Source organism: Mesoplodon densirostris, chromosome 16, assembly GCF_025265405.1.
Source record: "Mesoplodon densirostris isolate mMesDen1 chromosome 16, mMesDen1 primary haplotype, whole genome shotgun sequence".
In the NCBI taxonomy this organism is placed as follows: Eukaryota; Metazoa; Chordata; class Mammalia; order Artiodactyla; family Ziphiidae; genus Mesoplodon; species Mesoplodon densirostris.
In genome coordinates, this window is record NC_082676.1 from 15852250 (window position 1) to 15866867 (window position 14618).

At 37.6% G+C, this 14618-nt stretch overlaps 1 protein-coding gene across 2 annotated transcripts in view; it reads right to left on the bottom strand.

Moving 5' to 3' along the window:
• Window positions 1-14618, bottom strand: part of STK4 (serine/threonine kinase 4) — a 97409-nt gene that overhangs the window by 48436 nt on the left and 34355 nt on the right. The window contains exons 8-10 of one of the 2 annotated variants that reach the window (XM_060120448.1): window positions 13801-13929; window positions 12897-13083; window positions 4973-5303 (exon numbers count right to left, since the gene is read on the bottom strand). In XM_060120448.1, coding sequence (XP_059976431.1) covers window positions 5293-5303; window positions 12897-13083; window positions 13801-13929 — 327 coding nt within the window. In that variant the 3' untranslated portion in view covers window positions 4973-5292. Of the gene's footprint in view, window positions 1-4972; window positions 5304-12896; window positions 13084-13800; window positions 13930-14618 lie in introns of those variants that run through there. The other variant, XM_060120447.1, reaches the window with a different exon arrangement.

A 14618-nucleotide genomic window follows, 5' to 3' on the forward strand; every position in this document is an offset into this window, starting at 1 on the left:
AATTATATATCAATAAATTTTTTTTAAAAAAACAGAAAGATCCCTTTTCTCTACTCTTTACTTTTATTTCTGGATTCACATGAACTATAACACAATGCCAAGGTAGTCATAATTGGCCAGGAGCTTGACCAAAGATGGAGGCCCATATTTTCCTTTGGAATGACCAACTATTAGACATTAAACTTTATGCCCTTCCATTTTAAATATTCATTTTCAAGACTGTCACCAAGTGAGCCACAATGGTCAACCTACTCTTTCCTTAATTTCTACAATTTTCTACCTGTTCAAAGTAGAGAACTCGGAAAAGCCTACATTTTCTTCTCTGTTTCAAGCATGAATACTTGCAAGAAAACAACTCAAATAATCTCTCACATGTTTTCTTCTGGCTTGGAATAATATGCCTTATCATAGGGTTGTTTGTTTTGTTTTTTATTTTTTATTATTTTTTTTTTTCTTTTTGCGGTATGCGGGCCTCTCACCGCTGTGGCCTCTCCCGCTGCGGAGCACAGGCTCCGGACACGCAGGCTCAGCGGCCATGGCTCACGGGCCCAGCCGCTCCGCGGCATATGGGATCCTCCCAGACCGGGGCACGAACCCGCATCCCCTGCATCGGCAGGCGGACTCTCAACCACTGCGCCACCAGGGAGGCCCTGTTTTGTTTTGTTTTGTTTTGTTTTTTTCTTTTTGCGGTATGTGGGCCTCTCACTGTTGTGGCCTCTCCCGTTGCGGAGCACAGGCTCCGGATGCGCAGGCCCAGCGGCCATGGCTCACGGGCCCAGCCGCTCCGCGGCATATGGGATCCCCCCAGACCGGGGCACGAACCCGTATCCCCTGCATCGGCAGGCGGACTCTCAACCACTTGCGCCACCAGGGAGGCCCCCCTGTTTTGTTTTTTAATCTAACATTTATTATGTGTGTGGTTTTTGGTTTTGGTTTTGTGACTGGGCATCTAAGTGCTTTACATGTATTAATTCATTTAATTACACAAGTTACTATCCAAGTTTCTGTATGTGGCCATAAATATTCCTTTGAATGTTCTTTGAAACCACTAAGAATTGCCAGAACTATAAGTTATAAGGTTCCCCAGAGTCTAACTTTTTTTTTTTTTTTTTTTTTCTTTTTGCGGTATGCGGGCCTCTCACTGTTGTGGCCTCTCCCGTTGCGGAGCACAGGCTCCGGATGCGCAGGCCCAGCGGCCATGGCTCACGGGCCCAGCCGCTCCGCGGCATATGGGATCCTCCCAGACCGGGGCACGAACCCGTATCCCCTGCATCGGCAGGCGGACTCTTAACCACTGCGCCACCAGGGAGGCCCCCCCAGAGTCTAACTTTTGAATAACTCTCCCAGGAACCAGTTTTGGTAACTGCCTCTGTGTAAATTGACTTGACTTCTGGGCAATGAAGCTCTGGATCTTTAAGTCTAGTGTGCTACCATGTGTATTCGAAGAGATCTAAATCCAGATTTCAAAGGGTTTCTAACTAGAGCAATAGAGGCAGCACATCTAAAAAGATACATACAAAAGGTTCACCGGTGAGAACGATCCATACCTTGGTTATTGCAACAATTTCCTAATTGGTCTCACTGTTTCCAGTCTTTTCAAACTCCGTATCATCCAACTGACTGTCCTAAAAAACCACTTTGTTATATCACTTTTCTGATCAAAATGTCTTTATATTACCCTATTACCAACAAAGTCAAGTTCAAACTTCTTACTTTGGCATTCAAGGTCCTCCAATATCTGGTCAACATCCACTTCAGCCAAACTGAATGTTCAACATATATCCCCTCCTTTCTGACTCTGTACCTGCGTGGAATATTGTCCCCAGCCTTTCTGTATATCTAAGTTCTCACAAATCCTTCAACATTTTCCTGAACCACTTACCCAGCATTTGTCTTATTATTATATTACTACCTTTATATGTAGAGGCCCTATCTCCTCAACTAAGTTATATCAACATCAAACACCACTATCTGAGGCACCCAAAGTAATGTTCCAGGCATGTAAGGAATTAGAAAGAACGGTAATAGTACAGTAGGCACTCCATACATATTAGATAATGACAAATGTTATCTTCCCCTTTTAACCTACAAACTCCTGGTCAGCAGAAAACATGTCATTTGGTTTTTGTACACTACACAGTAATGACACATAGTGACTACCTAATAAATACTTTTTAGTGGGTATTAAATATTTATTTTTAATAAATACTGGTTCCAAGCTGCTATTTTTTTAGAGCATAAACACTTAAGAGAATCATCTACTTTTTCTTTGGGACTCATTTAAATTCATCAAAATGTATCTCCATTTTCTTGCTGAGCAAGAGTAAGCAGGTCAGAACAGCTTAGCGCACCAGAAAAATATATTCCCCTAACTGATCAAAACTGATTTACCTGCTTCTTAGGCATAAGAGCCAAAGTATATCTTTTGGGCTTTTTCCTTTATTCTTCATTACTACCATGCTACTGCTCTCTTTTGGAAAATAGATTTCCCCCATGGCTATTCTTGGCTCTCCTTTTACCAATTTAACTCTAATGGAGCAGCACCTTATCTTCCTCAAAATACAGGCCTTGAGCCTTTCAGCCATGTCACACTGAGATCTGGTACTTTCATATCCTAACATGTGGTCTGGCAGGTGGTTTGAATGAATTTTCAGGCACCACGTGTCTGTGCTTTTTGGCTTATCCCAAAAGAATCAAGAATGTTAACAGTTTCCAAAGATAAAAGTGAGCCCAGCATCTGGACATAATTAGAAAAACTGCACAAACAATTAGGATTTAGCCTCCACTCTGGCAGGATGACCTTGAATTATCTGTGCAACTGTGAGAAAAGTAAAAAATGGACACAATATAATTTTTTTTCAATAAAAGGATTGTTAATTTAAAAAATTAACATTTTCCTAAACCTGTGTGATATGCTTGGTTTTCTAAAGCACAAATTTCTGTCAATATTAATGACATGTAATAGCTGAATCAGTAAAAATGAACAACCTCAAGATACTATCTTATTAGGAAACTCTTAAGTAAAACTCTTTCAAATTTATGAACTATCCCAAGTTAGCCTTTTGAGGTTTATTTCTAAAAACTGAAAATCATTAATTAAAAATCATGTAATGTTTTATATTGACATATCAGATATACAAAACCTTCCAATGTTACAAAGACTATCCAGATAACCTTCACCCAGATTCCTCAAATGTTAACATTTTATTACATTTGCATTATCATACTTCAGTCAATCAATCTACCTAGCTATAAAACCTTGTCTGTTTATTATCACAGCTATGAGTCTTGATAATCCAAACACCAACATCACAAAAGCCTTAGGTTTGAAGATCCTAGAAATAGGTGTCAAAAGACAAGAAAGGCAGGCTTTTCACAATATTTAACAAGAAGCCCTGTACCACAGTAGCAATGAGGACTAGAAGTCAAAGGTTTGTCATCTAGGGTGACTTTAGACAAGACACTGAACTTTTAACTTGAACTTCCTCATTCTGTATGGCAGGAAGCTCATAACTAGTGGACCCATATCTCAGGGAAGGTGTGAAAGTCAAATATAAAAGGAACAATTCCCAGGAAGAGTTAACAATTCTAAATCTATATGCATCAGACAACGCAACCTCAAAATATAAAAGTCCTCCCCCCCAAAATATAAATCTCAAAATTAACAAAAATTGACAAATCACAATCACAGAGTAACAATTTTAACATATCTCCCTCAGAAACCAAAAGATCAAGTATCAAAAATTAGTGGGGAATAGCTATATTTGAAGACAATTAACAAGCTAAATCTACTGTATATATATATATAGATTCCTACAAACAATTAGAAAACACACATTCTTTCTAAGGCACACAAACAACACTTAACAAAAATTACTGACATATTAGGCCACAAATGTCACAAGAAAACATCAGAAAACTGGTATCGGGGACTTCCCTGGCAGTCCAGTGGTTAAGACTTCACCTTCCAATGCAGGGGGTGAGGGTTTGATCCCTGGTTGGGGAGCTAAGATCCCACATGCCTGGCAGCCAAAAAACCAAAACATAAAACAGAAGCAATATTGTAACAAATTCAATAAAGACTTTTAAAATGGTCCACATCAAAAACTCTTAAAAAAAAAAACTGGTATCACACAGACTGTGTTCTTTAGCCACAATTCTCTGAAATTGAAAATTAAAAATAAGCAGTTAAAAAAATTCATACAATTTGGTCTTAAAAGCACTTCTGAATAATTCATGGGTTAAAAAAGAAATAAGTAATAAGCACAAAGCATCACAAGCTGGGAAAAAGTATTTACAATGTGCCACATATGAAACTTATGGTATGCAGCGAAAACTGAACTTAGAGAAACAATTACAATGTTACCTGAATACATTAGTAAGCAAGAAAATTAAACAGCTAAGTGTTCAACTCAAAAATCAAAGAATAAAATTTAACAACAATTTTGATTAGAAAAGAAATCTCTTAAACTAAAAATAGACCTGATAATGGTACCTACACCAAACCTACTACAAAATCAAACTTGATGGTAAATTATTAGAAGAATTTTCTTTAAGATAAGGAATAAGACAAAAATGCCCACTACCACCTCTATTATTGCAAGTCTTAGTAAGATAGAAAAATATAAAGATCAAAAGGAAAAACTAATTCACAATTAGACTGTCTTCATAAAAAACTCCAGAAAACCTATTAGAACAAAAAATATCCATAAAAATTAATTTAACAAAAGATCTAAAACATCTTTATAGATATAATTATAAAGTTATCTACAAAAAGAAGATATAAGCCAAACAGATGGAAAGATAAACCATGTTCATGAATAGAAAGAATTAACATCATAAAGATGGCAATTCTGCCTAATTAATCTGTGTATTCAATGCAATTCAGTCAAAACTCCAGTGGTATTTTACAAAATTTGATACACCAATGCTAAAATTTATAAATTTATTTATTTTTATTTATTTTTGGCTGCATTGGGTCTTCGTTGCTGCAGGCGGGCTTTCCCTAGTTTCAGTGAGTGGGGGTTACTCTTGGTTGCAGTGCACTGGTTTCTCATTGCAGTGGCTTCTCTTGTTGTGGAGCATGGGCTCTAGGCACACGGGCTTCAGTAGTTGTGGCACACAGGCTCAGTAGTTGTGGCACACAGGCTTAGTTGCTCTGCGGCATGTGGGATCTTCCTAGACCAGGGCTCGAACCTGTGTCCCCTGCATTGGCAGGCGGATTCTTAACCACTGAGCCACCAGGGAAGCCCCCGATGCTAAAATTTACATGGAAGAATAATGATATAAATTTCAAGAGTAATCTGTATCGAAAGAAAAATAAAAAGAGGAAGGGAAATTTATTTTTGATAGATGGTCAAGGAAGGCCTGAGAAGGTAACAGGACCAAAGATCTGAATGGAGGGAGAAAGCAACTCTTTCAGATGGAAGGAATAAAATTAGATGACTATAGTTCATACTGTAAACTAAAAAAAATTCCTGATATATTAAATAAAGTCCTAAATGTGAACAGTAAAACTTTATAACCTTTCAAAAAAAAAAATAGGAGACTGTTTCTAAGACATTTGGGTAGGAAAGAATTTCTTTTTTTAATTGAAATATTGTCAACATACAATATTATGTTAGCTTCAGGTGTATTACATAATGATTTGACATTTGCATACATTATGAATAAGTCTAGTAAATATCTATCACCATACAAAGTTATTACAATATTATTAAGAATTTCTTGGTTACCAAAGGGAAAAGGTAGGGAAGAGGGATAAATTAGGAGTTTGGGATTAACATATACACACTACTATACATAAAATAATCAACAAGGACCTACTGTATAGCACAGGAAACTCTACTCAAAATTCTGTAATAATCTATACGGGAAAAGAATCTGTAAAAGAATAGATATATGTATATGTATAATTGAATCACTTTGCCATACACCTGAAACTAACACAACATTGTAAGTCAACTATACTCCAATATAAAACAAAAAATTTTTATATATATTATTAAGAATTCTTAAAGAAGGCACAAAAAACATATGGTATAAGAAAATTCAGACGAATGTGACTTCATGAAAACAAAAGTTGCTTTCTAAGAAAATATCCTGAAAAATTAAAAGCCCAAGTCACAAGCTGGGAGAAAATATTTACAATGCACATAACTAATAAAAAATTAGTATCCAACATATAAAGAACCACTGCAAACCAATAACAAAAAAAGAAAGAAAAAGAAAAGGAAAAGGGCAAAGGCTACTTGCAAAGTAAGCATCAGACTTGTATAGTCAACATGGAAATAAATTAAATGAAAACTAAACAGGCTACACAAGAAAAGCTATAAACTGTCATCGTTAATGTTTATTTTGATACATAAAATAACTTTTCCCAAGTCAGTTCTGCAAAATAATTTTAAGTTTTATTTTTTTAATGTATTCAATTACTTTGTTAGGGCCATTTTAGCTGATGATAGGTTCGAAACTATATGCGTGGTACCACGCTGCAGAAAGAAAACATCAGTTCTGGTTAAGGTCTACTGAAAAATCTGGGAAGAGAAAGTAAAAGTTTAAACTATTTTGAGATGTTCTAACCGACTTCAGTCTTATTTGAACTTTGCCAAGTATGAGGTATCCAATCTACCTAAAATAAAGACATTGCCCTAGTGTTGCTGTGGTTACTTAAAATAGATGTTAAAATATAAATAAATAACAGTCTTGATCTAGAATGAAGCCTTCCATAGAAAGGGGATTTGTGGACACAAGTGGGAACACCATTTAAACTCATAACCTATTACAGAGCTCCCTCTGCCGGCCCAGAGAAAGTACAAGGACCCTGACACTGACACAGAACCTCTCCAGTCACTCAGGAATGTGCCCTTCGAAGCGAGGGCAAAGTTCTTCTACGGTCCTTATGCAAAAAACCCCAGTGACACAGACAAACAGGAGAAGCCTTCCAAAATCCCCAAACTGATATTTTATCCAGACACGGGTTTTCAAAGTAGTGTGGACAATGGTTTACCTCTATGGTTCTGACAGGTGTTCTTGGGGTCTCTCATAAAGCAATCAAATCACACCCCACTCTAACCCTCCCTCCAACTGCAATCTGATTCTTTATGGTAGATTCAGATATACACAACCAAAACCTACTCCCTCAGATGTAACAGAATCATCAGAGGCAGGTTTCCCTTTGAAAACCTTGTGCCCTTTGTGTCTGGAAATCCTGGGCAGACACAGAGCGAGGCTAGGTACTCAAACAACCAGCAAGGGACACTGCAAGCTGAGACTTGCCATCAGATGCCCTTGTAACATGAGCCTTGGTCCTGTCCCTTAACAACTTAATAAAGGGGCTCTGCTGAGGAGCAGGATAATATAATGGTTAAGAGCATGAGCTTTGAAATCAAACGTATTTGGCTTCAGGTCTTGGCTCTTCTGTTACTCACTACGTAATCACGAGCAAGTTACTTAGTCTCTTTGCAATTCAGTTTCTGCTTCTGTAAAAGGCCGGGGGTGGGCTGTGAAAACACCACACATCACGGTTGTAATGATTAAAATATATGAAATGCTTATAAAGGATTAAGCACTGCACCTGGTAGATATTAAGTGCCTAATCATTAATGATTATTATTAACAGTTATAATGTCTATCCTCTTGGGTATAATAAATAATTTATATATAAAAAACAATTGTTTGACATGTACACACTGCTATATTTAAAATGGATAACCAACAAGGACCTACTGTATAGCACAGGGAACTCTGCTCAATATTATGTAACAACCTAAATGGGAAGAGAATTCGAAAAAGAATAGATACATATATATGTTAAAAAAAAAAGAAAAAAAACAACTGTTTCTTAAAAAGAAAAAAAAAAGATATCTTTGGAATCCCCTCAAAAGCCAGCACCAGTCTTACCATGAATTTTCATGGGTTTTATATTATGGATCTAATGCCCATTAACATAAGGGTAGGCTTCCAGAACAAATCAGAAGTTCAGTAGAATGAAAAGACCATAGACTGTGGAGTTCTTTGAATTCCCAGCTCCCGCGTTTACTAACCATGTGACCATAGCAAATGTTAGCCACTGAAAAAATTGCAATGTCTGGGTCAAACAGCTGATTAGACATGGCTCAAAAAGGAATTATAGAATTAGAAGATGAATCCAGGGCTAACACCCAGAAAGTGGCACAGAGAGATTTTAAAAAATGGAAAATGTAAAGGAGAAATTGCTGTAAAGGGAAGAAACTAAGGATACTGATAGCTGCTATTAATCCTTGTGGAAGGTAAACTGGTACAAACCTTCTGGAGGACAATATGGCAATACCTGCACATTAAATTGTTCAAACACTTCTGGAAATTTTTCCTAGGAAACATTAAAAGGAAGGCAAAATTTATATGTAGGATGTTCCCTGCAGAGTTATTTGTACTAGTGAAAAACTGGAAACAACCAAAATGCCCAGCAATGGGTAAATGACCAAAAAACACTGTTAAGTGTGATAAATATAAAAAGGACTATGGGGCCTCCCTGGTGGCGCAGTGGTTGAGAGTCCACCGGCCGATGCAGGGGATACAGGTTCGTGCCCCGGTCCGGGAGGATCCTATATGCCGCGGAGCGGCTGGGCCCGTGAGCCATGGCCGCTGAGCCTGCGCATCCGGAGCCTGTGCTCTGCAACGGGAGAGGCCACAACAGTGAGAGGCCCGCGTACCGCAAAAAAAAAAGGACTATGCAACAACATGAAAAATATATATGCTTATTCAGTAGAAATTAATCAGAAATTAGAATATCTAAGCAAATTATTACCATATAGGAACTATACAGGCATATGGTCAAGAACAGGAGTTCTTTGCTGGAGTGAGAGGACTTAGGGGTGAACTACTTTCTTTTGTAATAGTGCATTAACACTGTTGTAATACTGTTGGTATAAATAATTTTTAATACAGTAAATGAGAAAAGAGGCATTTGAAATATCTAATTTTTCTAAGGTACTAGGTGAAACCCTATTTATTTTCACAAAACTGTAGAAACTTCAGTTCTATATTAGTCATGAGTTATATAATTTTTATAAACAATTAGAGCTACAAGGGACAAGGAAAATAAAGAAGATTAATAACTCTTTATTTTTATTGATTAAGGCACTGAGGCCTATACAAGGAAAGAGAATTGTCCAATGTAACACAGATAGTTATTATCTAAGCCAAGCTGGTCAGATAGTCTCCTTTAAATGTTTAGAAATCAATATGAAGAAGTAGTCTAATGTCTGAGATCTGCTTTAAATTAATTCAGTTTGTTATTCTCTTTGGCGGAGAGCTGAAATATGATGGGCAGTGAGTTATTTCTGAAACTGGTTATATGTCCATAGGGGTCATGATATTATTCTGTGTAACTATATATTTTCATTTTCCATAATGAAAAGTTTCAATAGCTCCTAAAATAATGAGTAAAGATCTCAGAATTAAGTGGCAAATCTATCTAACTTGTGACTCAAAACTGAATTACAAGACCTGAAACAAATTTTGAACTAAGTTTATTTAACGTCACTTAGCTGTGACTGTTGAGGTTTTTAAATGGGTTTTTCCCTCATGACTATAATAAAAGACGCATATTTCTCATTAGACATGCTGAAACTATCCAAGCTCAGAAACTGAACAAACAACCCACTGAATTAATGAGCACTTAAAATATGAAAACTACATGTGGAACAAAATTAATTCTTTAAATTTAAAAAGGTGGATTTTCCATAACACGTACATGCACAACACATGTTAATGGGTCAGCCTAGCTATATTACACGGGGATTATAATCATCTGCATAATTAAAGCCCTTAAAACAAGGAGAAGATATAGCATTCTGAGTCAACAAAAAGAAGTCAGCAGCTCACTGCTGCAAAAAAAACCTTCCTAACAAATCACACGGGATAGCTACTTAAAAGAGCAAAAGAAAAAATAAATTTAGTACGTATCATTCACTCGATAATTTACGTAACACCAAATCTTGAGTCCAGGGGATGAAACATACTGTAAGAACACATTTTCGATAAGAATTTAAAGAGAGACTAGCAGGGAGTGACAATGTTTTAATAAACTCTTTGTAAATATCCATTTTTAAGGCCATAAAAAACAGTGCAAGGAGGAAGAAGGGAGAAAAAAAGGATTCTTAAGGCAATGCAGAATTCAAAGTCCTAATTTACAGGATACACTATGATATCGGCAGTATTTTTGGTGGGATTTTTTCTCTGATAATAACTCTAGAAAATAATTTGGAAAATAAATAAAATTTAAAATACCTATAATCCCATTATCTACTTTTAATATTTGGTTTATTTTTCCCTGGCCTTTTGATTGGTTTTTTCAGTCCTTTTTCTATGCACATATTAACATGTTAATTTATCTTTTTACTTTTGTAAAGCTAGAATATAATTTCTCTATATCTTCAATTATTTTCTTGGGCCAAATTCCTAGAAGTGGAATTTACTGAATGAAAGGTTTGAATTTTTTAAATTCTTGATATGCACTACATTCTGGAAAAGTTAGATCAATTTACACATCCATCAGCAGTATTACTACTCTTTCACCATTTGTATAATTCTGACCTGAAGCCAAACACAGATGATGAGCCTTGGCCCCAAAATAGAAAAAAGAAAACAAGAAAAACTTTTCCCTTCAAAAACAAAGGGTTGATTATAAATACACAGACCTGGAAGGTGAAAATTCAAGAGGGCTGCCTGAGATCTAAAGCCCTGGAACGGTGTGTTCTAGCTGCAATAAACCAGCTGCAGTTGCCCTGAACTCACTGCCACTTGGACTTTGTGGACACGGCTCCCTCTGCTGGAACATCTCCACCCACCCTACTCACTGCCAACCTTCCTGCCTTTTTCCTCCAGGAATTTGTCAGTAATCCCAGCCTAAATTAAATATTCTTCCACTCTGCTTCACCAACACCCTCAGATTACCTCTGTTTTAAAGCCCATTTCATATGCTGAAGTGTAATTAAATGGTCTGTCCCACAGACTAGACAGTGACTTCCTTCAGGGCAAGGACTGTTTCTTCATTCCCTGCAGTATCCTCAGCATCTAGCAAAGTACCTGGGATACTGAAGAGAAATTTATTGAATGAATGAATCAATCACAAAGCAGTAGTACGTCTAAAGCAGTGGTTAAAGAACTTTTTCTGTCTGTAAACGATCAGACAGTAAACATTTCAGGCTTTGGGGGCCACATGGTCTCAGTCACAACTGCTCAGCTCTGCCTTTGTAGTGCAAAAGCAGTCATAGACAATAGCAAATGAATGGACATGGCTGTGTTCCAATAAAACTTTATTGCTAAAACCAGGTGTCAGGCCAGATTTGGCCTGTGGACCATAGTTTGCCAATCAGTCCCTGGTTTCGAGGAAGAAACTCTAAATTTTAAAAAAGGAAGGAAAATATTACTTATATGTGGAATCTAAAAAAATGGTACAAATGAACTTATTTACCAAACAGAAATAGTCACAGATATAGAAAACAAACTTATGGTTACCAAGGGGGAAAGGAGGGCGGAGGGATAAATTGGGAGATTGGGATTGACATATACACACTGCTGTATATAAAATAGATAACTAATAAGGATCTACTGTATAGCCCAGGGAACTCTTCTCAATACTCTGTAATGACCTATATGGGAAAAGAATCTAAAAAAGCATGGTTATATGTATAGGTATAACTGATTCACAGCAGAAATTAACACAACATTGTAAATCAACTATATGCCAATAAAAATTAATTAAAAATAAACTAAAAGAAAAAAGGAAAGAAAAAAAAGATGATGAAAAGATCATAGAGACTTAATGCTTTAAAGCTCAGACTAAATTGTACATTTAGAACTCAATTATTATTACCATTTTGTACTCCCAAATTCCTTTTCTCCATGACTTGGTCTGTAATGCACAGAGTAAAGGGAAAGGAAACAACTGAAGGGAGAGGAGAGGATGGCCCTCTTCAATGGGAACTGAGCACCGGTGTTAGGCCTCAGTCATAGGCCAAGTAAAAATCATCATCAGTATAAGAAAAGCAGCAGAGGTGGGTTTACACTAGAAGGAACTGGATGGGACTCTTCAACTTGTACATTCATCCTTAACAGATTGACTGAGAATTGGTAAGTCTGGTTTAGACACACAGAGTACCGTGAAAACAGACTGAAGATAATATGTATGATAAATAGCTCAGAATTTCACTACACTTTGAATTATGCATCAAAACAACGTGTGTGCTACGTAGAAGTAAAATGTATAATAATGAAAGCACAAAGGAGAGGAGGGAGAAGCAAAAGAAGATACGCAAATGACCAAGAAATACATGAAAATATGCTCAAAAGCATTAGTCATTAGGAAAATGTAAATTAAAACCACTATGAAATACCACTACACACCTACTAGGTCGTCTACATTTACAAAGCCTGCCCATACCAAGTGCTGGCCCAGATGTAGAACCACTGGAACTATCATACATTGATCTAGGCAATATAAATTAAACAGTCACGTAATCACTTAAATCAATAACAATCACTATAAATTAAACAAAAATAAAATAAAAAATCACTTTGGAAAAAAGAAACAAAAAACAAATGTATGTGCTCACCTCCACAGATCAAGGAAAAGAAGGAAAAAGTGACAACATTCAACGAGAGAATGGCCGTTCAGGTTTGAAAGTCAGTCCCTTCTTGTTGTTGATGCTTTCCTGCCTCTGATTCCACATGCCGGCTTCCTCCCTCCCCGAACCCTCCACTGCTGTCCCAACCCTCCAACACTCTTACTCCTTTGATTGTGACAAGAGACAGGAGCTTCAAGACTGAGTCCACGTGGACCATGAGAATCTGCTCTCTCTGGAATGTGCATGATCTGCCTGCGAAGTTAGTCTGTTTAATCAGAGCCTTACTTTTCATAGTGCCTTCCTCTTCCTCCTCCTCTGAGTTGATCACCATGGTGCCCAGCTGAGATGGCAATGTGTCTTCATGTTCAATCATAGTATTGGCCCCGTCACTCATGGTGCTGGCTACTCGGACGGTGCCCATCTCGTCCCCCGCTGCTCGGACCATCGTGCCAGAATCCAGTTCATCCTCCTCCTGGAAAAGGACGAAATCTCAAATGAGGGCTAATTTGATCAAAAGATTGAGTTTTCTGTCTGTATAGCTGATTCACTTTGTTGTGGAGCGGAAGCTGACACACCATTTGAAGCAATTATACTCCAATAAAAAAAAAGAGATTGAGTTTTCTGAATTACTCTTACTCATCTTGGTGCAAATATTTCTGGATTTGATGCTTACTTGGGTTCTAAACCTGACTTGTAGAACCGAGAGCACTCTTTTTTAATTGAACTATAATTGATGTACAATATTATATATGTTACAGGTGTAAAAGACATTGGGTCACGATTTTTAAAGGTTATACTCCATTGACAGTACTCTTATTCAACCAAAGAAGATCAACACATATGTAAAGTCTACATATTTAGTATGGATCCTAGACTCCCCAGAAGGGCCTGGGAAAATCCAGTCTCAGACCTGAGTATTCTCTTTCCCGAATAAAAAGTTAAACTGAAGAAAAGATATGGAGGCAAAAGAATAAAATGTGGAAGTGTCTGAGGAAGCACGGGGAGATGAACAGACACAGACCCAGCAAGCCTCTAGCAAGCCCTGGTCCCAGACAGGACACGGTCAGCAAGAAGAGCCTCCAGTTCCAGGTGGAACCCACATCTCCAACTCATCTTACCTGGCTGGCAATCATGAAATAACAAGCCCTGATGCCCGAGGCCCACCACAACGCCTGCCACTGCCACTCACTGAGTTTTCTTCATCGTCCTGGTCCACCTCCCGCTGCTGGGCTTCCTGGCGTTTCAGCTTCACGTCCATGGCTTCGTTAATTAAATCCCGCAGTATGGACACTCCTTTGGCACTCTTGACAAATGGGTGCTTAGCAAGAAAGTTGAAGACGGTTTATATGGCACCAGTGCCAAGACACTGCCTGGCACACCATAGGCACTTGACAATCTTTGTTGAATCAATCAGTGAATCTAATCTTTCTCTTTATGCTTTGGACTACAGCTAACCCACACTTGCTTTATAACGGTGAGCAGGTGCATGCAGGCTTGGCCCATCTTTTCTGGCTTGGCTGGAATGTTTCCTCCACTTCTCTCTACCAACTCTGGAGATTCTCAACAGGCTGGCATTGCCCCCTAGAGGAAGTTCTGTAAACATCTTGGGAGCTTGTTGCTACAATGTTTGGAGAACACAAACTACATGAGACATAGGAAAGGGGGCAGGGACACAAGTAATCCCATAACGTGTGGAACAGTCCTACACAACAATGAACCATAGTACATTCTCCATATCTTTAAAATGTCTCAGAGTACATATACACTTTGATAAATAATGCTGATGAACTTCTTTAAGAGATAAGCGAAAAGTCTAGTAATTTGGGAGGTGATTCTGGAGAGGGGGCTTAAGCGGAATAAAGACATTGTTTAGAAATCACTGAATAGTTTACTCCTCCTGCTTGTTCTTTCTATTCAATGTCCTATAGCATTTCCAACTATGTATTTAGGTAAAAAGGATTTTAGTGCCAAAGTGTAGTTACTACATAAATACTAAAACTGGTCACT